Source organism: Ornithorhynchus anatinus, chromosome X5 (assembly GCF_004115215.2).
Source record: "Ornithorhynchus anatinus isolate Pmale09 chromosome X5, mOrnAna1.pri.v4, whole genome shotgun sequence".
NCBI lineage: Eukaryota > Metazoa > Chordata > Mammalia > Monotremata > Ornithorhynchidae > Ornithorhynchus > Ornithorhynchus anatinus.
The window spans coordinates 22,601,368-22,627,864 of NC_041753.1; the positions used below are offsets into that span (position 1 = coordinate 22,601,368).

The window sequence follows — 26,497 nt, forward strand, 5'->3', positions numbered from 1 at the left end:
GCTGAAACCATCCAAAATGTGTATTGCTGTTCTGTTAACCCAAACTTGCCAGAAACTAAATGATAGCACCTTTTGCAGCTTCCACATAAATCTCAGGATCCTTTTCATCTCTTGATAAGTGAGCAACAGCACTCTTAGTCAACCATTACTAAACTTGGAGCTTTTGAAATCAGTGTCTTTATGGCCTTCCCTCATTTTTTTTTTCCCCCTAGCTTATTCTTTCTTCCAACTATGATTTCCAAGCCACAGATGCCTTTGAAAGAGGTTCAGTGCTATTATGGAAAGTATGTTCTAGATAATTTATCAATCTCTTCTGGAAAATCCCCAGAGTTCATTTTGCGTTTTCTTTCTTTAAAAAACAAAAGGGGGAAAAAAAGGTTTTCTGCTGTCAACTGTACTATTTCCATGCCATTTACTTGCTAGAAGTGAAATGCTGAGCTTGAGATCTTAGTTTAGCTCTTTCATCTGGTTTTGCGTGGTATCACTACAGTGTCACGGCTCCTGCTTGGCGTGTGGGGGAAGGGGTGCTTGTGTGTGTGCGCGTGTGCATGATATTTTTCCTTAAAATCATAGAAGGCTCTCAGCAAGTTGTGGCTATCAGGAGGGACTATAACTGAAACTATACAGTGACAGTTTGGTGAAATGCTTTGTAAGATTTTTTTCCTTCTGGTTAGTTCACTGGCTGTAAATTTAACTTCAGAATTTGCATTACAGCTGTATTTTGTTACTGTGTAGCTACATATATGTATATATTTAGAGAGAGATACCTATAGTTTTGTAAAACCAGGTAGCTTTTATTATGGGTGGTGGTAAGTGTAAGGATGAATCTGTATATATAAAATGTTGCTCGTTAACAAAATGTGACCAGATAGCAATAGGACCAATTAGTTTGATATGACATAAGAAAATTGATTTGAATGAACTATAAATACTGCATGCTTGGTACTTCATAATACTCTGCATCTTATGGGGATTCTAATGAGCGACTGAGGCCACCCATTCCTGAAGACCACAACTTGGAAAGAGCTCTTATTTGGGGCTAGGATACTAAAATACTGAGGGGGCAGGTTAGAGAAGAGAAAATTGTATAATAATTATAATTGTGGTATTTGTTAAGCACTTACTCTGTGCCAGGCACTGTACTAAGCGCTGGGGTAGATAGAAGCAAATCGGGTAGGACACAGTCTTTGTCCCACAGGGAGCTCAAAGTCTCAATTCTCATTTTACAGATGAGTTAACTGAGGCACAGAGAAGATAGGTGACTGCCTCATGGTCACACAGCAGATAAGTGGCAGAGCAGGGATTAGAATCCAGATCCTTCTGACTACCATGCCCTTACCCTATCCATTAGGTCATGCTGCTTCTCTAATGAAAGTAAATACCTCTGTTTACTATAGTGAATTGAAACTTAGCCAGGTGGGTTTTATTTGGAAGTGTATATGTATGCCTGTATAGCTGCAGTTTACTTAATAACATTATCAAGCAGCATTTATTGTGCACTTATTATGTGCAGAGCACCATATTAAATGCTTAGAAGAGTACAATATAACAGAGAGTCTCGAGGAAGAGAGACAGACATTAATATAAATAAATACATTATGGTTATGTCCAAAAGTGCTGCAAAACTGAGGGTGGGGTGATTATTAAGTGCTTAAAGAGTTCAAATCCAAGTGCATAGGTGACGCAGAAGGGAGGAGAACTAAGGGCTTAGTACGGTGCTCTGTACTACAGCAATATTGACTGATTGAAAAGAGGGCTTAATCGGGGAAAGCCTCTTGAAGGAGATGTGATTTTAATAAGGCTTTGAGGTGGGGACAGTTGGTGGTCTTTCATATGTGGAAGGGGAGGGAGTTCCAGGTCAGACGGAGGGAGGACATGGGCAAGGATGTGGACAAGGAGTCGGCGACAAGATAGATGAGATGAGGTACAGTGACGAAGTTGCTTTTGGAGGAGCGAAGCGTGCAGACCCGGTTGTATTAGAAAATCAGCAAGGTACGGTAGAAGGGGGCAAGGTGTTTGAGTGCTTCAGAGTCAACGGTTAGGAGTTTCCGTTGGATGCCGAGGTGGATGGGCAACCAGCTCTTCTTGAGCGAGGAGACGTGGACTGAACTTTATTGTAGAAGAATGATCCAGGGAGCAGAGGGAAGTATGTACTGGAGAAGGGAGAGACAGGAAGCAGGGAGGTCACCAAGGAGGCTGATGCAGTAATCAAGGCGCGATAGGGTAAGCGCTTGGATCAGCGGAGTAGCAGTTTGGATGGAGAGGAAAAGGTGGATTTTAGCGGTGTGATGGAAGAAATGACAGGATTTAGTGACAGATTGATTATGTGGGTTGAACGAAAGAGAAGTCAAAGATAATACCAAGGTTACAGGCTTGTGAGATAGGGTGAATAGTGGTATTGTCTACAGTGAAGGGAGAGTTATGGGGAGGACAGGAGTTCCATTTTGGACCTATTAAGTGGGACATCCAAGTAGAAGGAGGCAGGGGGAAGTATGAGACTGCAGTGAAGGAGAGAGATCAGGTCCAGAGATACAGATTTGGGAATCATCTTCATAGAGATGGTAGTTGAAGCCATGGGAGCGAATGAGTTCTCCAACGGAGTGGGTGTAGATGGAGAACAGAAGGGGACCCAGAACTGAACTTTGACGGACTCCCACAGTTAGAGGGTGGGAGGCAGAGGAGGAGCCCACGAAAGAGACTGAGAAGGAGCGGCGGTCAGAGAGATAGGAGGAGAACCAGGAGAGGACAGTGAGAGTGAAGCCAAGGTTGGATTAATGTTTCAAGGAGGAGGGGATGGTCTGAGGACTGAGGCAGCCGAGAGCTCAAGGAGGATTAGGATGGAGTGAGGCCATGGGATTTGACAGGAAGAAAGTCATTGGTGACCTTAGAGCGGGAAGTTTTTGTGGAGTGAAGGGGGCAGAAACCAGATTGGAGGGGATCAAGAAGAGAATTAGAGCAGAGGAACTGGAGGCAGTGGGTGTAGACAACTTGCTCAAGGAGTTTGGAGAGGCGAGGTAGGAGGGAGATGGGGCAATAACTGGAGGGAACTGTGGGGTCAAGAGTGGATTTTATAAAGCTAGGGGATACATGAGCATGTTTGAAACCAGTGGGGAAGAAGCCATTGGAAAGTGAATGTTTGAAGATGGTGGTCAGGGAGGGAAGAAGAGGGACCGAGTGTTTTGATAAAGTGTGAAGGGATGGGGTCAGAGACCCAGGTGAAGAGGCCAGATTTGGAGAGTAGGAGAGAGATCTCCTTTTGAGATGCTGCTGGGAAAGATGTACAGATGGTCAGGTCATTAGGGGAAAGAGACCCTGGCACTTAGGAACTTATTTCCAGCCTCCTTAGTCTGCAGTTTTATTTTTGATCTCTCCATTTGTGACTAGTTCTAATGGGGAAAACAAATATATGTTAGTGTCAGCTCCTTGTGAGCAGGGAACATGTCACGTACTTTCCAAGAGCAGAGCAGTGCACCTCATGAGAGCTCAATAAATGTGACTATTATATATATCATCGTTCGTATTCAAAGACAACACCGCTTCTATAATAATTTTCTTGATTTGTGTCTACATGGAGCAGTCCAGTAAGCTTTTACTTTATAGCTAAATAGAACTGGAAAAACCCACCTTATGTATTCTCTGCTATTCACTCAGTGAATCGTTCTTTGCAAATGATTGAAAGCAATTTCAGCTTTTAAGTTCTCATTCATCCATGCAAAGAGCCTTTCCTTTGTGTGTTGCCTTTATTTTTAGCCCTCCCACACACACAAAAAAAGTTGTGACTAGAACCACATAAGAACTTACGTGGAGATAGGAATTGAAAAATAGAGAGGAAGTATGAGATGGATGGTTTCTTGTACATCTAAGAATTATTTTCAAGTATTTGTTTCCCCCTTTTCTCTTTAGGAAAAGCAACCCTCGTAAATATGTATGAATATCCTCTTTATTGTTTTAGAGAGTGCTAGAAAGAAGTTACATTTACAAAGAGGCATAGAATGAAGCAGCATGGCATAGTGGATAGCATAAGGGCCTGGGAGTCAGAGGGTCATGGGTTCTAATCCCGGCTCTGCTGTGACTTTGGGCAAGTCACTTAACTTCTCTGTGTCTCAGTTTCCTCATCTATAAAATGAGGATGGAGACTGTGAGCCCCACGTGGGACAGGGACTGTGTCCAACCCAATTTGCTTGTATCTACCCCAGCGCTTAGTACAGTGCCTGGCACATAGTAAGCACTTAACAAATACCATAAGTTTTAGTATTATTAGAAGTTTTATGGAATTGTTTTATGAAATTAAATCAAATGGTGCTATTTTTCTGCCCAGTGCCCTTAAATAGAAGACTATGAATATGGTTACTAGCCAGATAACAATCACTGTGTGCAGATTTTGATGAGTTTCCTGAAGTTGTTTGTGCTTTTGGCCATGCCTTGCGTGTAGACATACAAATTTATTTTCTTGAATTTTTTGTCAACTTGATATCCATCAATAAAATAGGTCTCTGATAAAAAAAAAACCAACATTCTAATGGAAGGAGCACAGGACTGAGAATCAGATTCTAGTCCCAGCTCTTCCACTTGCCTGCTGTGTGACCTTGGGCAAGTCACGTCGCATCCCTATGCCTCTGTTTCTTCATCTGTAAAATCGGATCCAATACCTGTTCTCCCTCCTCCTTTGACTGTGAAGGCTGTGTGTGACGTTGACTGTCCGATCTGACTATCTTGTATCTGTCTCCACGCTTAGCACACTGGTTGGCGCATAGTAAGCGCTTAATAAATACCAATCGTATTTGAGTGCTTACTGTATGCAGAGCACTGTACTAAGTTCTTAGGAGAGTATAGAATAGCAGAGTCAGTAGACACGTTCCCTGCCAACAAGGGATTTACAGTCACGTTATTATTCTTCCTCCCCTGCTAATTTACCCTAAAGGACAATTTCAGAGATTGTTGCTTTCCTAGAATCTCTCCCTTCAAGATTAAATTATTAAAACTAATTGGATATGGATTTGTCTGGGTCATGTGTTTCTTGTTTTTCTTTACACAGAAGGTCCACAAAGCACTAGGTACAATACTTGTAACCAGTGGGTATGTATTTGAATAATTGAATAGTGTCATAAACTTTGCTCCTTTCTTTAAGGTATTTAAGCGTTTACTACATGCCAGGCGCTGTACTAAGCACTGGGGCAGATACAAGCTAATCAACAGTCCATGGCCCACGTGGGGCTCACAATCTTAATCCCCATTTTCCTTGACCCAGGCTTTCAAAACAGTTTCCCAGTGGAAAAAACTGCAGTAATGCAATTCTTCTTTACAAACCATTTCATTCTAAAAATGACTTCAAAAGATATTTTTTTCTATTATCATGTGTTAATAAAGGGGACCTAAATGTATGTCCTTCACACATTACCTTTAGAAGACCACTTAGTTTCAAACTTATCCTATTGTGGGAGTTCTCCAAGGGGAGAAAGTGAATCTGGGTGTGATAGGAAATGGGTTGCTCCAATTAGACTACGTGCTCGAGGTCTAGAATACAGTGTTGATTTGGTGACAAGGTTCCTGGCTTTTCCTTCCTTCTTGACCCTTAGGGCATTTACCAACTCTATTATATTGTACTCTCCCAAGTGGTTAGAGTGCTCTGCACACAGTAAGTGCTCAAATACAATTGATTGGTCAATTTACTATTTCACCCCACCCTCAGCCCCACCGCACAATTGTACACCTCTATAAATTATTAATATCTGTCTCCCCCTCTAGACTATAAGCTCATTGTGGGGAGGGAACATGTCTACCAACTCTGTTGTACTATACTCTCCCAAGCGCTTAGTTCAGTGTTCTGCACACAGAAAGCACTCAATCAATACGATTGATTCTAGAAGCAGATCGGAAGGAAGGAATATGACCCATCCTTGGGAATAACAAATGACAGGTGAGGTAGGCAAAGAGAGGCCCTGACAAATTCCCAGACCTTGAAGCCACTTCCTGAGGTAGTGGGGGAGGAGAAGGTGAAATGGGTGGAATAGTAGATCCTGATTGGTGCAGTCTAATGTCCTGACATTCGACTCCAGCTGCCTATTTCCCTGGGAAATATGAAGCGAGCAGTTCAAAAGACTTTTTTCCTGCAGGAAGACTATAGTTTCTTGTACACCGCTGATCTGAAAGTGTTCCATTTGCATATACTCTTTGATTGAGCTGTGAACTATCTTGCAACGAAGCTCTCCTTTCTTGATAACACAAGTGGAGTGTTACAGTGGAGTGACCTTGACTGGTCAGTGGGAGTTCGGGACCTCTCTGAAAAATGACAAAAAAGTTTTCACAACCAAAGCACTGCCCATCTGTTCTAGTCGGTACTGAATGAAGCCTGGAGCCTGAACGCCTGGCTTCTTTTCCTGCTGCTGTGTGACTTGCTGTGTCATCTCTTTATTGGACAGCATGGTGGAACTGCGAGGAAATCCCTGTATCCATTTGAGCGTCAGCAGAGCACTGGGTCCAGTTTCAGGTTCCATTGCTTAAGTGAGGTGGGGAGATGGTGCAGTGGAACCATGAGAAGCAACCTGGCCTAGTGGATGTAGTGGCCTGCAGAGTCAAAAGAACCTAGGTTCTAATCCCGGCTCCCCCACTTGTCTACTGTATGAACTTAGGCAAGTCACTTCATTTCTCTGGGCCTCAGTTACCTCATCTGTAAAATGGGGATTAAGGCTGGGTGCCCTATGTGGGACAGGGACTGGGTCCAACCTGATTTGCTTGAATCCACCCCAGCGTTTAGTACAGCGCCCAGCACATAGCAAACACTTAAAAATACCATTTTTTTAAAAAAAAAAGAATAATAATTATGGTTTATGGTAAGTGCTTGCTGTATGCCAGAGTTAGCCTGCAGAGACCCAGGGGTTTCTCGTCTAAGCTCCCTCTAGAGCAGGGCAGAGAATGTGTCTATTAACTCTGTTCTATTGGACTCCCCCAGGGGCTTAGTAGAGTGCTCTGCCTACAGTAAGCGCCTCAATAAATACCACTGATTTGATTTTTGTGAGCGCATGGTTTAAAATTGAGGTGCCATAGACCCAATGGCACGCGCGACCCAGTGACTCTCATTTTGGCAGAGTTCCCAGCTTCCCACCTAAAACAGCGCATTGTTTCTTTTACACCCATTTAGTGTTTGTTAAAAGAGGACCCTGGATTTCTCTGCCTGGGACCCCTTTTGGGTAGCTACATTGTAGTCTTTCCATTCAGTTGCTCAGCTCCAGACCCCACCGTAGGATCAATGTCACTCTTTTTCTCCTCTTACCCTTGCTAAGCTAGTTCCTCCTCCTGTCTCTTACACTCAATCAATCAATGATATTTTTTGAGTGCTTACTATGTGCAGAGCACTGTACTATGCGCTAGGGGAGAGGACGATACAGCAGGATTAGCAGATAGGTTACCTGCCCATAGAAAGCTTACATTCCAGAGGGGGAGACAGACATTAATATGAATAAATAATTTATAGTACATAAGTGCTGTGGGGTTGGGTGGGTCAAATATCAAATCTCCAAGGTCACAGATCCAAGTGCATTCCTCTGTCTCATTCGCCTGTCCTTCCTTCCTTTCCTTCCCCAAGAATCCCATGTGAACTTGACCATCTCAGCCTCTTTTAATCCTCTTTCCCTTTGACACACTTTGACTACTTCCTCTGGTCTAGAAAATTTGCCTTGGTTTGAACACCTCCCTCCCCCTCCTCTTCAACCTCTGAATTATTTTGACTGCCTTGAAATGACCTTTCATCTCTTCAGTTTATCATTAGGTTATGACATTCTTAGTGTGGGTGTTCAAAGTGTCTTTGTAAATTAATTATTACATATATATCTGTTCAGTGTTTCTAATTTGATCATGTAACTGTATGGTGCTCTTTTTTAAAAATCTGTTTAAAACATTTATCCTGTTTTGGATCTTGGAAATGCATTAATGCATTTTCCATCCGGTTCTGAGAGAAGCTGTCCCTCGTTTAGCACTCTATCACTCAACACTCTTATTTTCCTGGAACCAGTGAAGAACAGTAACAGTACAAGGACAAAAGTAGCAAAATGTTCAGGCCAGTATGAAATACAACCTTGCCCTGCTCTAAACTTAGTCTAAAACTAGGGTAAGCAGAATTAGAATTTCAGAAAGGGCCATCCTGTTCCACTAAAGGCCTTGTCTTTCCAGCTAAGCTTTGACAAATGTGGATACGTTGTGCCGGGTAGTTTCTCCAGACTCCTTTTTCCATCTGAGGTGTCTGCTCGCTGTTTTCCATGTGGCCCTTAGCAACCTTCCTCTTAAAAAAGAAAAAACTCTTCTGACGTCATTCGTGGGTGCCCTAGTTCTTTGCAGATTGTAGTCTCTTACTGACATCATCGACACCTCCAGGTCATCCCCCCCCAGGCTGTAAGTTTGTTGTGGGCAGGTAACGTGTCTGCTAATTCTGTTGTATTGTACTCTCCCAAGCGCTTAGTACAGTGTTCTGCATGGAGTAAATACCACTGATTGATTCCAGGTGAGTCTACAGAGTAAAGGCTTCATGGGTGTTTTGGGCCCTGACTGCCAGACACTTGGACAAGTCAAACTACCCACTTCTTCCTACAAATTCTCCCCCCACCCCCACCCTGTCCCATTGGTTTCCACTACTCTGATCCACAGCAGACTGCTTTTTGAGATCACTCCTCTTCTGTAGTAGCACTGCCCAAAAGGTATGCCCGACAAAGTCCCCAAGGTGCCATGAGAGACTTAGACTTTGGATTTTCATGTATGAATGTGGACATGCTCCTGACTGTGCCCATGCAAACGGTGGCCTGAATCTGAACTCAGGTGATGGGTATGTATGTGCTATGCTTTTACCTGTGCTCCTGCTGCTGTTGAAATTGTGTGAACACTCTTCCCCACCTTTATTTCACCTATTCTCCTCTCCACCCCACCCTCTGCAGGCAGGCAGTATGACAAAGCATCGAAAATAGAACAACTAGATTCAAGTAGTTGGGAATCCATTCATCTGACTCTCAATAGTCCAGAGTTGAATTGAGTAAACCGCAGTAGGCGACCTTTACCGGTGGGAAATCCCAGTTCTCATTTCTTGTTCCTAGTTATTCCCATCATAGAGAGTTTTCTACAGGATTTTTTTTCTTTTTTGTTCCGCCTGGGCCTCTGTAAACTCCTCGAGGGCCAGGATTGGGTCCACCGCCTGTACGATATCATGCTCTCCCAAGCACTTAGTACCGTGCTGTGCACATAGCAAGTGCGCAGTAAATACCTCAGATCGACAGTGACATTTCTCGTATTGCCTTGATGGCAGATCACTTTGTCCAGGACAAAAAATCTTTCAGTGGGAACTGCTGTCCTTAGGAACTACAGTGGACCCCACCCATCGATTGGAATTGCAGTTCCCATTGATGGAAGTGACCCATTTCCTGACTATGCGAACTCCCATCGACAAGATGGAGAGAAAGCATTGCCTATTGAAAGCACAGACATGGCTCTGAAGAAAAAATGGTCAGAAAATGTGAAGTTTCAGTTCCTTTTGGGAGGAATTTAACTTTTTCAGTATAGTTCAATTTCTGAAACTCATAGGCATAAATGATCTTTTTTTGGTCAGACTTTAGTTGTATAAGTGATCATCAAACTGAGAGGGAAGTTGATTTAAATGGAGAAGCAGCTGTATTTGTGCCACAGTCTAAGGGTTGGAAAACACCACTCTCAAGTGTGAGGGTAAAGTATGCAAAAGGAAATATTCCTTACTTGTGACTTTGCTCCCTGGAAAAAATGTATAGTAGCACAAATTCCATTCTAATATGCCGTTCTGACCTATTTCTTAACTCGTGGCATAATTAAGTGGCAGAGAACACCAAAATTTGCAAGTAGTTAAGCCTGAAAATCTAGTGGACCAAGACTCTCTACTGTCAGAATCAAAATATCTTTCTCTGTTAGTCTTTGTTTACTTTGGTAACAGTAAGATACGTCCTCTCAAGATACTGTTTAATCTTTTTTGAAATTTTTTTTTAATTTAAACCAGGGAGTTTTATAACTGTTTTTAAAGGTCTCTATAAATATTTACATTAAAACTCAAATCCCCAAAGAATAGCAATTGTAGTTCCTAATCTATCTTGTTAACAAAGGGAGGATGTTGCTTGGCTATTGGAAACCCCTGCACTTGCATGAAAAGTTTCTCAGTCATCATGGGCCCTGCAGCCCTACTTGAGGAGACAAAGGGCTGTTCCTCCCCAGAAGTACTTAGGAAGGAAGAAATGGTGATTAAGACCCGCGAGCTCCATGTGGGACACGGAATGTAGCTTGTATCTACCCCAGTACAGTTTCTGGCACATAGTAAGTGCTTCACAAATACTATTCAAAAAAAGAAAAAAAGCAGTGAGAAGTTGAGTATCATTCTACCTTGAGAGGGGGTTGGATTCATGGAGAGTGGAAAAAAAGACTAGCAGAATTGTATTCTTTACATCTTTTCTTTCACCAGCCCTCATGCCTCTCCTCCCTTGGTCCAGCTCTCTTTCTATGATTATGATTATTTTGGTACTTTTAAGCGCTTACTATGTGCTAGCATTTACTAAACGCTGAGGTAAATACACGATAATCATGTTGGACACAGGCCCCATCCCACACGGGCTCACACTCTTAAGTGGGAAGTCGGATTTAATTCCCATTTTACCAGTTTTCTCAACTGAGGCACAGAGAAGTTAAGTGATTTTGCCTAAGGTCACACAACAGACAAAAGGTGGAGTCGGGGTTAGTACTTGTATAGTTTTGTTGTTTGTCTCCCCCCTTCTAGACTGTGAGCCCGTTGTTGGGTAGGGATCGTCTCTATCGGTTGCTGGATTGTATTTTCCAAGTGCTTAATACAGTGCTCTGCACACAGTAAGCACTCAATAAATACGATTGGATGAATGAAAGAACCCAGGTCCTCGGATTCCCAGACCCATGCTCTTTCCACTAGGCCATGCTGCTTCACTCTTGCAGTTTTCTTCCGCCACAACTGCCATCACTCCACTACAGCATTTCACCACTGTGGACAACTCACTTAACTTCTCTGAGCCTCAATTCCCTCAAGTCTTTCTTTCCCATCTTCTTCTTTATTGTAAACTCATTAAAAAAAAAGTTCTATACCAACTCACTTGGTAATGGAGAATTTAAATCCTAGCAATTGAAAGTTCTGTTGGTGTCCTTGAAGTTGCCACAAATTGTATTTCAGATACAGTTTCATATTTGAAAAGCCATATTTCAGATAACTGTCTTGAGTCTAACTAGTCAAAACCTGCCCTCCCATCTAACAGAAAACCCACTTTAAAAAGTCTCATTTCCTCTGCTTTTTCTCATCCCTCCCACAGCCCAAGCTGTAACAGTTTTTTTTTGTTTTTTGTTTGTTTTTTAAATGGTATTTGTTAAGCGTTTACTATGTGACATGCACTGTTCTAAGCACTGGGAGTTTGGGAGCTTGGTAGTGTCAGAGGTAATTCTGGGATATTATATATATAGCAAAAGGGTGCCATCATTTTAAAATGCTATAATCATTTTGAAGGCACTGGGTTTTGTTTTTTGGTTTTTTCATGGAGTATTTTGTTAGCGGTCACCACTTTTATTTGCGCATCTGGCATTTGGGGAGGTAAATATTGGTGAGTGGTGCAAACTCTTATTTTTTAAGAAGAAATGACAAATGGAAACCGGGAACAAAGGAAAAAATATGCAAGTCAGGCACTTAGTCTGGCCCTTTCTAACCCCTTCACCTTTGCAAATACACAGCAGATGAAGCAGTTGTCCCTGTCGAAGTGGTATTTTTACACCCTCTCTTTTAATGTACCATCTGTCTTGGAAGTTCGGTGATATATTCCAATAAGTGACATACGGTTTCGCCTGTAATTTGATGACTGTGCAAAGTTTGTGGCTCACATCATTCTTGAGAGCCCGTTATACTGGGGTGGGGGGCGGTGATCATGACAGTAGATATTCAATGTGGTTTAGATAAATTGCAATTCAGCTGTCTAATGAAAAGGCTAAATATGAAGGCCATTGAATACGTGCAGCATTTTCATTTATATATCATGGAAACATAATAATAATAATGTTGGCATTTGTTAAGCGCTTACTATGTGCCGAGCACTGTTCTAAGCACTGGGGTAGACACAGGGGAATCAGGTTGTCCCACGTGGGGCTCACAGTCTTAATCCCCATTTTACAGATGAGGTAACTGAGGCACAGAGAAGTTAAGTGACTTGCCCACAGTCACACAGCTGACAAGTGGCCGAGCCGGGATTCGAACCCATGACCTCTGACTCCAAAGCCCGTGCTCTTTACACTGAGCCACGCTGCTTCTCATGGAAACATGGCTAGTCCAGAGAGCTTGGGAAACTTCCAGTAGTAGGGGTCAAAAATATAGGTGGAGAATATAAAAGTAATTTTGATAGCTACTCTGTGACTTGTTCAAATTGTAACGTCCACCTTATTCTCTGTTGACCATTATCAAGTTAGGGGGAGGGAAGAATGGGTCTGTTTATTGTTGTACTCTACTCTCCCAAGCGTTTAGTCCAGTGCTCTGCACACAGTAAGCGCTCAATAAATATGATCGAATGAATCAATTTCCTCTTAGGCAATGACTTCAACCCACATATCTGCTCCCCTTTGCTTCCTGTGGCCGAAAATTTTGCTTAGGTCTCCCAGAGATGCTGCTACGGTGTTTTTCTCTGTAATAATAATAATAATAATAATGGTATTCGTTAAACGCTTACTGTGTGCCAGGCTCTGTTCTAAGCCCTGGGGTAGATACAAGGTAATCAGTCCCTGTTCCACGTGGGGCTCACAGTCGTAATCCCCATTTTTCAGATGAGGGAACTGAGGCACAGGGAAGTGGTGACTTGTCCATGTGGCAGAGAGGATCAGACCTTCTGACTCCCAGACCGTTAAGACACGCTGCCCATATAAATCGGAGGGGCTGGTTCTGCATCGCTGTTGGCAGATGTGCATAACGGCAGCAGCTCTTGTTGACTTGCTGTGCAGCTTATGCCTACGTGCTTTATTGGTTCGACAGCACCCCTATCCCCGAGGGACCAGCCCGGAGATAAGTGTGGCACCCAGCCCTGGCTGTCTCTTACTGCCACCTCTCACCACCACCCACGATCCTCAAAATACGGGCTTACCATTCAGAATAAAGAAAATTTTGATCCGTGGCCCTCGACCATCTTGCCTCTTTGGTTTGCGGCCCTTCACCCCTGGCGTGGCTTAGTGGAGTCAGAAGAACCTGGGTTCTAATCCTGGCTCTGCCATATGTCTGCTGTGACCTTGTCACTTAATTTCTCTGGGCCTCAGTTACTTCATCTGTAAAATGGGGACTAAGAGTGTGAATCCCATGTGGGATAGGGACCGTGTCCAACTGATGAACCTGTATCTACCCCTGGACTTAGAGCAGTGTTTGGCACATAGTAAGTACTTAAGTGTTATTATTATTATATATAAAGTGGAGGATGAACATGCATCTGAGGACTCCTGCTCACTGAGGCTTCCTGCTCTATTGATCAAATGAGTTTGATTAAAAATGTGGGCTTTAGAAAAATGCATTTGCAAGTAATTTTTTTAAGATACCAATACCCTCTGTCTTATGTGTATGTGCTCACTCATGCTGAATGGGCAAGTAGGAGGGAAATCATTACTGTGGGAAGATGTCCAGGTGAGTATTCCTTCAAACTGGCCCATGGTTTTAACAGTCAGAAAGCCAGATCTCTGGGTAAACATTTGTGTTGAGAGAAAGGCCTCCTGTTAATTTGCCCAATTTGTTTATTTTAATCTAGGATGGAGAAGAAACCTTTAACCGGGCTAAACTTCTGAATGTAGGCTTTCAAGAAGCCTTGAAAGACTATGACTACGGCTGCTTTGTATTCAGTGATGTCGACCTGATTCCAATGGATGATCGAAACACCTACAAGTGCTACAGCCAGCCAAGGCATCTGTCCGTATCAATGGATAAGTTTGGATTTAGGTAAGTGCTCAATCGGATAAAACCACTAAATAACCCGCGAAGTTACAGTTGGTAGATGCAGAGCGTGTTGAGGTTTTAAAGAATCAGTTCTGTAAATCCAATAGCACACAGTCTTGGCATTTCAGGTGAGGAATTGGAGCCGGGGGGTGGGGGGGCGGGGGACACACAACTCATTCCTAGTTGAAATTTGGTAGACCTATAGGTCTTAAACCAAAAGCGCTTAGTACAGTGCTTTGCACACATTAAGAACTCAATAGGATTGAATGAAAAGAAGACCCTTTAACAGGACTGTGCTCTGGAAGGCCCATGCAGTTGTAAGCTCTTTGAGGGCAAGGACCACATCTTATTTCTGTGGTAAATGCCTAGGCCTCTAGTACAGTGCTGTAAGCATACAGTAAAGGATGTTGATGTTCAGGAGAGGGAAGTCCAAAGTCTGACGTCAAAACCAAAACTGGAAAAGAGGAAGCTAGTCTCTTGCTCTTGGATTGCATTTTTTTGTGGTGGTTCCTGCTTTAGCACCAGAAGAAGCGACCTAAAATTTGGAAGACATGATCTTTTAAAGTACCCTGAACAATGACGTCTCCCATTGCTTCCCCGCCTGAGCGAAAGCAATCCCACTAGTTGGTGCGTAGGCAGGGCTGTGTGTGATGTTTCTCGGGAGATGGAGTTCATCCCTTGGGTTTTGGGGAGATATTAGACTATTAAGAGTCTATTCGATCCTTAGTTTGTTAATGAAGAAAATGGCCCAGGCTTCCTCCAAAATCCATCTCAGAATCGAAACTAAACTCATTTGCGCTTCTGATGGTGAGCTTGGCCACCCGTAACAGAAGCTCGTTGCGGGCAGGGAATGTGTGTTTATTGTTATATTGTACTCTCCCAAGGGCTTAGTACAGAGCTCTGCACACAGTAAGTGCTCAGTAAATACGAATAAATGAATGAAAGGGTCAGTCAGGGCAATTGCCCTGGACCCTAATGACCCCTGCCTCTGTTCACATGGCACAACAGCACAGTGCTGTAGACACAGTAAATGCTCAATAAATACGATTGAATGAATGGAGAACTGGGACTGGTTGAAACAGTGGTATTTATAGAACGCCTACCGTGTGCACAACACCGTACTAAGCATTTGGGAGGGTAAAATTGAGTTAGTAAGTATGATCCCTGCCCTTAAGGAGCTTACAATCTAGCGGGAGAGGCAGGGGCAAAATAAATTACAGATAGGCGGAAGCAATATAGTATAAAAATATGTATATATGTCCAGGAGTTGATTCACTCAATCGTATTTATTGAGCGCTTACTTTGTGCAGAGCACCGTATTAAATACTTGGGAAGTGCAATTCAGCAACAGAGACGACCCCTGACCACAATGGACTCACATTCTAGAAGGAGTTGTGGATGCCCAAGGGTTTGTGTGGCTTAGAAGTGCCCAAGAGGGCCATTGTGGGGAATTAGAAATTAATCGGGGAAGGCCTCCTGGTGGTGATGTGATTTCAGGAGGGTTTTGGAGACAGGGAGAGCGGTATTCTGATGGATGTGAAGGGAGTGGGGAGCTCGTTATGAGCAGGGAATGTGTCTGTTTATTGTTATATTGTACTTTCCCAAGAACTAGTACAGTGCCCTGCACACAGTAAGCACTCGATAAATACAATCGATATATTTCCAATACAATACAATTTCCAAACGGGAGGAAGGGTATGAGCGAGCAGTTGGTGGCTGAAGAGCGTGGGACCCAGTGGATAGTTCAGCTTGAGAGGAACAAAGCGTGCAAGTTGGGGTGAAATGTGAGAGGAGGCGTGGAGAGGAGGGAGATAACTGTATTACTGCCTTACAGCCAATGGTCAAGAGTTTCTGTTCGATGCAGAGAAGAATGGGCCACATTGAAGATATTTGAGGAATGGGAAGAAGTTAGGAATGAAATTTTAGAGCGATGATCCAGACATCAGAGTGAAGTGTATCGGACTAGAGTGGGGAGAGACTGAAGACAGGGAGAACAGCAAGAAGGCTGATGCAATAGTCTAGTTGGGCTAGGACAAGTGCCTGGACTGGAGTGATAGCCTTTAAAATGCTCTGGAGGAATAACCAGCTGGATTTGGCACAGACTGAATAATGAGGGTTGAAAGAGGGAGGAGTCAAAAGATAACGCCACTGCTGCCGGCCTGACAGATGGAGAGAATAGTTTTGTTGTGATGGAAAAATTCAGCGGACGGGAAGTCGCGGGTTCCATTTGGAACACACTGAGCTTGAGGTCCTGGCGGGACAGCCATGTGGAGAGGTCCTGGTGGTAGGAAGAAACGCCAGATTGTAGAGAAGAAAAATGGTCAGAAGTAGCGAAAGAGATTTGGGAATCTCTTTTAATTGTTCTGGGAACGGATGAGCTCCCCAAGGGAGTGAGTGTGGATTGCGAACAGAAGGGGACCTAGAGTTAAGGATTAGGTGAGTAGAGGAAGAGTCGACAAAAAAAAAACCCCACAAAACTGAGAGGCATCGGTCAGAGAAGTAAAAGGAGAACCGGGAGAAGACTTTATCGGTAAAACCAAGCTTAGTTAGTGCTTGCAGGAGAAGAGAGCGGCCCACGGTGTCGAGGGTGATTTGAACCACCAGCGGCCCGAGAAAATGCAGTAGCAACCAATTCCTCACTGACGGGTGACTGTGAGGTGGGGGTGGTAAAGTACGAGCTGTGCAACCCTTGGGACAGCGTAGGTTTAGAGCTTTAGAAGGAGAACTCTTGGGCCCTAAAGATAGAGGTTAACTATACCTGAATAGTTTTGCTTTGTTTTTCTTTTTCCTCCTACCCCCTGGCTTGACAAGTGTAATTACTACTTTGCAGTCTTTTTTTTTTTCAATGAAAAGCAGCCCTCACTGTGAACATTGAAATATTATGAATAGTGTGCTAAAGGTTGACCACAAGGATAAGTACACTTCACAATAGGAGGCAATGGGGTCCAGTGAACAGATCTCTGAATTAGGAGCCAGGAGAACTAAACTGGGTATGAAGCGTTAATTTTGTCAGGCCGTTCAACAGCGTTGGGCAAAAGTCTTCATTCTGATGCTTTTCCCCAAACTACTGTAATAACAATTCTGGTATTTGAGCGCTTACTGTGTGCCAGGCACTGTACTAAGCGCTGGAGTGGATACAAGCAAACGGATTGGACACAGTTCCTGTCCCACATGGGGCTCACAGTCTAAATCCCCATTTTACTGATGAGGGAAATGAGGCACAAAGAAGTGACTTGCCCATGGTCACATCAAACAAGTGGAGGGGCCAGGTTTAGAACCCATGACCTCCTGACTCCCAAGCCCGTGCGCTATCCACACTGCCACGCTGTAAGAGCCCATTGATCCAAAATGCTTAGGATCCAGGCCAGTTCAGAAGCCAGGTGATTCTGGAAAAATGAGCTTTCTATTTTTATCCCGAGGTTATCTACAAAGCAGTTGGGCTAAATCTGGGGCACCGACTGCTCTAGCAAGGCAGCTACAAAGCCTAGAATGTGGTCAGGGAAAAAGTCATGTGAAATTTAGTACAGGGTTGGACCACGTAAGTTAGATGCAGAATCTCCAAATATACTGTGACCTGCTTGGTATTTGACAGCTTTACTTGTTTGGAGTTCCTATAATATAGTTTGAGGGCATGTAAGTTTGTAAGCAGTACCTTTGATTAATCATATCTTCCTGACCATAGGAATGAGATGACTTCTTTTAAAATGATGCATTTCTTATTTCAATGAAAAAATGCCACTTCATCTCAAGTTATGCTAACCCTTGATTTGATGGAAATTAATGGCTTGGGAGTAGAATTCAAAGATAGTACCATAATTGATATTTTTGGATACAAAGTTGTATATCGTTTCCCCCCACTAGCAGAATGCTTTACACACTTGTCACTCACTTTTTTACTGTATTAAATACAGTAAAGTGCCCAAAACACCAACAGAGTACAGCAAGGGTGAAGGCTGGTAAGCTTAGCAAATATGACACTTCTGACACTTGACCCGATAGGTATGAGTGTAATCATTTCCTCCTGTACCGAATTGACTTGAACTCCTTGTGAGTTCCATTAGACCAGAACAAACTCTGTAGTGAGAAGAACATTTCCTGATTCTTCCACTGTACTCTCTCCAAATTGTGAACCGAAGACACGCATGATTGTAGAACTGACAGTACTCAGGACTGTGGGGCTGGTCTTTCTTCAGTCATTCAGCCGCCCCAAATGGGGGTGCAATTCACCCTCTTCTCCCCCACACCCCATTTTGTAGGACATCATTGTGTCACACACCATGGGCCCATAGTGTAATGACATGAGATGCAGCATTTTGCAAAAGGGCTGTTAATAATAATGGTTTATTTGTTAAGCTCTTACTACATGCCAGGCACTATACTAAGCACTGGGGTGGATACAAGCAAATCGGGATGGACACAGTCCCTGTCCCCCATGGGGCTCACGGTCTCAATCCCCATTTTGCAGATGAGGTAACTGAGGCCCAGAGAAATGAAGTGACTTGCCCAAGGTCACACAGCAGACAAGTGACAGAGCCAGGTTTAGAACCCATGATCATCTGACTCCCAGGCCCGTGCTCTATCCGCTACTCCATGCTGGCAGTTCTCAGCTTGCTGCCCCTGCTATGTTGCAACAGCCACCAGGTAGATCCTTGCTCTAGAGTGACTGTCTCCACCCACAATTGGTCCAGACTACTGAATAGGGCTTGAGGGTGAAGGGCAGGCGCTCCTCCCGCTCCCAAATTGGCTCTGGAGTTGGGAATTGGGGTCAATTCGGCCCCATGTCTGCTTAAGTCATGATGATGTTGGTATTTGTTAAGCGCTTACTATGTGCAGAGCACTGTTCTAAGCGCTGGGGTAGACACAGGGGAATCAACTCGTCCCACGTGGGGCTCACAGTCTTAATCCCCATTTTACAGATGAGGTAACTGAGGCACAGAGAAGTTAAGTGACTCGCCCACAGTCACACAGCTGACAAGTGGCAGAACCGGGATTCGAACCCATGATCTCTGACTCCAAAGCCCGGGCTCTTTCCACTGAGCCACGCTGCTTCTCTAAGTCATCAGTATGTACAGGTGACCGCTGCGGAGCAGAACAAGAACAGGATCTGCCAACCGCGGCCGGGATCGCGGTTACTGCAGAAGCAGCGACTTCCTCATAAGTCCTGCCACCAGGCACATGTCATGGCAGTGTCGAGGCTAGCCAAAGACTCGTCCCTTTGCGGTCCCGGGACACCCCCAGAATCACGAGGTGGGTCTCTGTCATTCCCATCCCCCTCACCACGCCGCCCTTCGACAGAGCACCTCGCTCAGCTCGGTTCCCAGATCCCGACTCCTGCATCTTTGGAAAGGTCTAGTGCCCAGCTACCCTTGAAAAGGATATTTCACTGTTCCCTGCTGTGCTACACCCTGAGGTGATTGCTTACCTCACTTACCGCCTGAAGCCACAGCTGGCCACATCAGAAATCAAAGACTACCCCCCAAACTGGTTGTTGAAAAGTAGGGCATAGACTTGTCTTTCAACAGTCAGTTCATAGAGTAACCTTTAAGCGGTAGGTATTCCACAGGCAGCTTTTCATCACGTTACCCTGCCATCAGGTTTGTAAAGTGGGTTGAGATCCTCAAAAGAAAGGCACAAATCTTTATACGATTAAAATGCTAGTTTTTGACTTGCCAACTGTCTAATATATATTTTTCATTTTTGTTCCTTCAGACTACCTTATAATCAGTATTTTGGAGGTGTATCTGCTTTAAGCAAAGAACAATTCCATAAGATCAATGGATTCCCTAATAATTATTGGGGATGGGGAGGCGAAGACGATGACATTTATAACAGGTAAATATTCACTCCAGTACTACTTGTAAATCCATCATTTTAATGAAAAATTTTTCTCTTAAGAACATTGTTCTCTGAGCTTTTATAATATCCCTTCTCAATTTGCTTCCAAATCTTGAACTCTCAATAGCCCCGTCATCCCAAGAGGAACATTTTTTTTTAATTGAAATGAGCTGAATTTCCATAATGTGGAACAATTTCCTAGGATTTTTCTTAACATGTGTACTAATCACCAGTCATTTGTATTTACCCAATAGTCCTGCCCTATTAGCTGTAGTTTTAATCTAATGATGAAAATATAATTCAGTCTCTCACTAGCCAGTTGCAATGTATTATTAGCAGAAAATTGTAATTTCTTCAGAGAAGCTGAGAAGTTAGTTTTGGTACTGTTCAGTTAGCTCGCTCTTTCAATCCCCAAATAGCTTAGTAGCAAAAGAAATGTGCGAAATTGCCTACGAAAAGCTTGTGGTTCATAATTTCTTCAGAATCTCATTGTGAACTTGATATTAAATAATAGTTGGGAAATGAATAACTTCCAAGAGCTCCACAAATTTTAAATCTATGAATATTCACTTGGTTATCTGGAGGGATTGTTTTGGGACTCTCTTTTTTTAATAGAGCTAACATTTTCTACAGAGGGAAGGGAGGAAATAAGTGGAAGCCTTTTTTTTTTTGGAGAGCTAACAGTGTGTAGGTGAGTCTCTTAGAGGACAGGAAGATGGGGTTCTGTTCTTTGCTTCATAGCAGACATAGGCAGTCTATTATTATTAGAACTATTAAGCACTTACAATGTTTCAAGCACTGTTCTAAGCCCTGGGGTAGATACCAGTTATTCCGGTCAGACACAGGCTCTGTTTCACATGGGGCTCACAGTCTGAGGGAGAGCAGTCTTTGCTTTCATGCCCCATTTTCCCTCCTGCAGAATGAAGTTACTAAAATTCCCCAACCCTCGGGTAGCATTGCAGAAATGTGCAGGATCCTAATCTCAACATAATTAATGCCATTTCTGGGTCAAACAAGTAGTTCAACCAGCCCAACACCCTGTCTCCAGTGTTGGATGGTTGTCCTCTGTGTCCCTAACTTTTCTCTCTTAACAGTGCTTCATGGGCCTGATGTCTGTAAATCTTTCTAAACTCTTCTCAAACTCTTGAACATCCTTAAAGCTCACCTACAAGAGTTCTGACTCTACCTGCTAAAACCATTATTCACTTCTTGTCTGTGAATTTATCCAAACCCTTCTTGAAACGATTACTACTTTCCACCTACACATTTCCTGTGGAAATGGATTCCATCTGCTTATTGTATGAAAAAGTCGTTTTGTTTTTTGAACCTTCCTCCTTCAGGTTCCAGGATGTCAACCTTGTCCCAGAGGGATGGGACTTGGTGAACAACAACTCCCTGTGTGCCCTGTCCACACCCTTCACGTGTTTGTGAACCTCAATCCACCCTCTTTCCAGACAGGAGAATCTGAATCTTTTCAGACTAAAGTCTCATGGAAGCCATTCCATCCGCTGATCAGCTCTATTCTGTCCTTCAGCTGTGAGGGGCCCGAAAGGCCTTAAATGAAAATCAGGGTGACCGGGACATATTTCCAAGTCACACCTGCCATATAGAGGGAATCGGGACGTTTTGGCATCTCTGCAGCCCAAATGGAACCGAACAGCAAGCTTTCAAATGAAGCTGGAAATTAAGTGTGTAGACTGGGGAAAGAAGAGTTCCGTTCTGCAGCACAGCTTCTTCCCCAGTTGTGAATCTTTGCTGGAAGGAACTAGGAGCAGAGTCGGGTGGAAGGAACTGAATGAATCAGAGTGGGAATGGGAACTTTGAAATGGTACTTTAACCTTCCACCCAAAGACTACGCTTAGAATTACCTGGTAGCTTTCACATTCTATGGGCCCCGCTCCAAGGCTGTATTGATTAAAATATTTCTAGCCGATCCCTACTTTGGCTCAGTGCATGTTGCAGCCTCCTTCTGCCAATTGCAAACGGCCTTTTAACTTCAGTGTTAGGCAGTGAAATTCAGACCATTAGCTAGCATGACAAATTATTAAATAAGGTTAGAGTAAAGCAGTGTGTGAAGGGATGTTTTTAAATACAGCTTGGGAGTGACTTTTCGTGTGTTTTACTTTTGCAGATTAATTTTTAGGGGCATGACTATATCTCGCCCTGATGCTCTTATCGGAAAATGTCGAATGATCCGCCATTCAAGGGACCAAAAAAATGAACCCAACCCACAGAGGTTTGTGTTTTAATAGTAATAATTTTGGTATTTCTGTGCTTACTATCTGCCAAGCATTGTACTAAGTGCTGGGGTAGAGACAAGATAATCACAGTCTAAACTGGAGTGAGAACAGGTATTTAATCCCCGTTTCACAGATGAGGGAACTGAGGCACAAAGAAGTTGTGACTTACCCGAGGTCACTCAGCAGGTCCACGAGGGAAGTGGGCTTAGGACCCAGGTCCTCTGATTCCCAGACAATATTCTAGGATATTTTCCCCCAGTTCAAGCATAAGGAATATAAATTGCTTGGACAGTGCCAGTTCAATCCAAACAAAACATGTAGCAACCGTGTAATCTGGCAGTCTCGTAGAAATGAGATGAGTCCTGCATCACTTCCTGATTCTCTGACTCAGCCCAAGATCCAGGGTTACCTAGATCAAGAAAGCTTTCCCTCCAATTGTAGCCAGGACCAATTAGGGGATCAATTAGGGGCTAATGTGTAGGAGAGAGTAACTATCCAATCTGTTCTTTGGGTTTGATTATTGACACACTAATTTTTATGTTTGCAGGTTTAACAGAATTTCACACACCAGGGACACCATGAACTCTGATGGTTTGAACTCACTTTCATACAGAGTGGTGGAAATTAAAAAATACCCCTTGTACACCCAAATCACAGTGGATATTGGGTCACCAAGATAGCATTTCATGGGGTGCAATAAAACACCGGAAAATAATCAAGGACCACAGTTTCCTCTGTTTGCAAAATTGCTGGGATTTCCCCCCACCCCCCTCTGGTTTCTCCTGCAAAGTGAACAAGAAGGCATCGTTTAATTGTTCAAAGGCCTTTCCAAATTCCTAGGAAGAGTGGGACTTTTCATCCTCAGTTTGCCTCTATACAAATTTTCTAGCTCTATGTCAACTTTAGAGATTGTAAATAAGTTGTATATATTTTGGTCTTGTTGGCAAGTACCACCTATAGTTCTCGGCAGCGCACCCCAGGAGGAGTTAATAGATGTATGAAACTGAAGACAGATGCTCTCAAATTACAGTAAATTGATGCTTAGTTCCCAACGATAATCTGCCAAATGTTAATATAGGTAAGAAGAATACTGCTTTAAATTTTTGCTATGGCTCACTTTATGAAGGACTGGAAAATGCTGCTAAAATTGGTTTACAAGTTTACAGTTTGGGTAATATTTTTTTTCATGGAGGCAGTATCATTGTGCCTGGTGGTGTTTGTCTTTGACTGTTTTCTGACAACAACCAAAACATCTACCGTGTCCAAACATTTTTTTTTTGTCCACATATTTGATCAGAAATCTTCCTCAAATGCTGCAGTTGTATTTTTTATTGCTCTGGAGAGAAGATTCAGAAGTCTAGCATTGGCATTTTGCCTTACCAAAGTTTTAAGCGTGAGAAGAGTATTCTATAGCAAAAGTCAAAAGTGTTGGGTGCTGGATCATTCATCTGTAAAATATTCTGTCTCCAGCTATCTTATTTCTGAATGTAAAGATGTTTTCTGGTTTTATATCAATTTGCATTTGTTCAAGGACAAAGCAGATTGTAACTGTGGGTTAAAGTGATCGCTTTGGACTCCAATTTACCTAAATATTTAGAATTCTGTAAATCATGAAAACTTATTTTTCTGGCAGTGCTGTACTTGAATTTACTATGTACATTTTTATTGTGATATTTTAAATATATTGGGGAGGGAAAGTTGTTTTTTTGGAAAAAAATGTATTTGTAAGCTGTATTCGGTATGGTAAATGCCCCTAGCAGGTAAGACTTAAAAAACCACCTTCTAATGCTTCACTATGTAGATGCCATTGTGTTTAGTTGCCCCTGCACATGTGATGAAATCTTTTTATGTGCTGTGGTACTAACAGGACAACCGAGATCTACTCCATCTGACTTAACCCCTTGCTCTAGGGACCCTGAGACACTAGCAAAATATCTGATGACTTCAGGAATTCCTCCCTAAAGGGGAGAAAGTATCATCTCGGGCCCCCTGCTACCACTCAGCACATCAGGGAAACGGGACCAAAAACTGTCCAGCTTCTCCCTTCAACTTTGGCGATATAAAATGAAGGAAAAAAAATTTCTCTCACCGCCAGGACTAGTAGCCCTCCTGACCAAAAATGGTGCTACCCTACATTTAGTCTCTCTCCTGACCCTAGCACCTCCCTCAACCAAGTCTCGAATGTGTCAGCATAAGGGAAAGTAAGCTAGCTATACAGTTTTTCTTTTGTTGTACCTGGAGAGCTGCCGTCAGATGTGCTTGGGCCCCCTTTAATTCTTGTCTCTTATGCTGTCGCGTCATCTCTGACCCATAGCGACTCCATGGACTCCTCTCTCCCAGGATGCCCCACCTCCATCTGCAGTCATTCTGGTAGTGTACCCATGGAGTTGTGATAAAGATACGGAAGTGGCTTACCCTTGCCTTCTTCCGGGCAGTAAACTTAAGTGTCCGCCCTCGAGTCTCTCCCGTGCCACTGCTGCCCAGCACAGGTGAGTTTTGCTTTCCACTCTCTAGCTGCTGCCCAAGCTAGGAATGGAATGGGTCCCTCTGCTTGACTCTCCCTCCCCTAACCGACAGAGTACTGGAAACTCACTCTCCAGCGGTGATCCTGAGAGGGGCCCTTTAATTCTAGGGACAATCTATTTTTTCTTTATTCTAAAAGCTCAGCAGTGTCTCCCCCTGTGATAGAGATGCCGATCACCGGCAGTTGTTCTGCTGCCTGTGATCGTCATCACTCAGCTGGTCTAGCGGATGTGTCCGAATGAGGTGCTCCCCCAAATTTCCCTTTGATTTGTACATCCGCATCTGGGCTTGGCCCAGACCGAGTAGGCCTAGGACGGCATCAGGTCTACCAGAAGCGGAGTCCATTTGGAAGTGCTGGTGTTATGGGTGGCTGAAAGAGGAGGGGAAACTAAGGAACTAAAACCACCCTGTACCGTTGAGGTAACAAATGACTGCTATTGCACTTTTTATTACACTGAACTGAGTGGGTACAGAAACACTAGTCAGAGCAACTGACCTTGCTCTCGTGGGTGGGTGGGAGGTGGGGGAAAGAATTCAGGCTGGTGCCTTACGTAGTTTCTCACGTGTGCCTTTATCATTTTGAGTGTCTTGATTTACTTTTTTTAAGAAACAATTTCGTGTATAAAAGCTGTTTTCCACTGCTTTAAAAGTTATGCAACAAGATTACTCTTCAGGCTTTCTCCTGTGATGACAATGTTATCAAAACGGGGAACTATTACAGTAGAACTATAGCCCAGGAGAGAGGACTATTAACTGCAAATCTTAAAAATGAATAATCTCTCCCTTTGGGCAAGGTCATCACTGGGTCAGTTTGCCTATGTGCCTTTAAAGGAGGGGGTAAGGACCGGAATAACAACTTTTCATGTTGCTCGCTCAGTTTTCCAAGCAACGTTTTTATTAAATGACATTCCTTAGGTAGGTGTTTTCTTCATTGTGAATTTGAACACTTTTGATCTCATTAAGTGTGTCGATCACTATCTGCCCCAGAGGAGAAAAGTTTCCTCTCCTCCCCATCTTGCTAACCTCCTGATGCTCTCTTGGGCTTTCCCCTCGCTGAACGTCGATGGAACCTGTAGCTCTCAAGACTGTGAAATTTCTCTGGGCCTTGACCAAGCCGTGTAAATCCAGTCTTTGTTCTCTCTGGGATTTTCAGGAGCCTAGTTTTTCATTCAGAAGTGAATTTTGACTGTGAAACTGACATTTGTGTTACTACATTACCACCCCATTCGGTTGCAGGTGACACTGTCGGCCTATTGTTGGGTAAATGGTCAGAAGCTTAAGCACATAGCTCAGCATAAAGAAAACACAGGTACCTGGGCATCTTAAGCATTCATGTTAACTTCTTAGGTGTGGTGTTCATTTTTTCTCTCCCACTCTTTGTTTCTTTCATTTTGAATCCTGAACTTCCAGCAGATGCTTTCTGTAGGCAAGTAGGCTTTGCACTTTGATCACATGTTCGTGTGTGTGTGTGTGAGTGTGTATGTGTGTATATGTGTATGTGTGTATCTACAATCAAAACGCTGGAGGTTCCCACCTTAATTTTCATATCAAATGACAAATGTATTTTCTGCCTTTAAATTTAGTAATATAACTTGAATAAATGGCCTTATCTTTGTAGTTGCTTGTTTTTGGTTTCTGAACTGCGGGCTCTTTTACGGATGATACATAATTCTCTCTACACGTGCTCATGGGAGCAGTACCTCACAGGAGGGAAGCAAAATTAATGACCTGTGAGTTTCAGTCCAGCAGTGGCACGCTAGGATAATGAGCAGGCAGAATTTTGGATGATCAGGGGTCCATTCCCCAACTCCATACACCCACCCCCTTAAGGCTCCCATCAGTGATCGGGAGAGTGCCAGCTACAGCAACTCCTCAGCAATCGGATGTGTTTATTTGAGCACCTGCTATGTGCAGAGCACTGTACTAGGCATGTGGG

At 43.4% G+C, this 26,497-nt stretch overlaps 1 protein-coding gene across 1 annotated transcript in view; it reads left to right on the plus strand.

Moving 5' to 3' along the window:
• The window catches only part of B4GALT1 (beta-1,4-galactosyltransferase 1), a 70,432-nt gene extending 44,254 nt beyond the window's left edge, over positions 1-26,178 (plus strand). Inside the window, exons 3-6 of the mRNA XM_029055799.2 lie at positions 13,779-13,966; positions 19,673-19,795; positions 21,930-22,034; positions 22,586-26,178. Coding sequence (XP_028911632.1) covers positions 13,779-13,966; positions 19,673-19,795; positions 21,930-22,034; positions 22,586-22,718 — 549 coding nt within the window. The 3' untranslated portion in view covers positions 22,719-26,178. The remainder of the gene's footprint in view (positions 1-13,778; positions 13,967-19,672; positions 19,796-21,929; positions 22,035-22,585) is intronic.
• Positions 26,179-26,497: the final 319 nt, after the last annotated feature.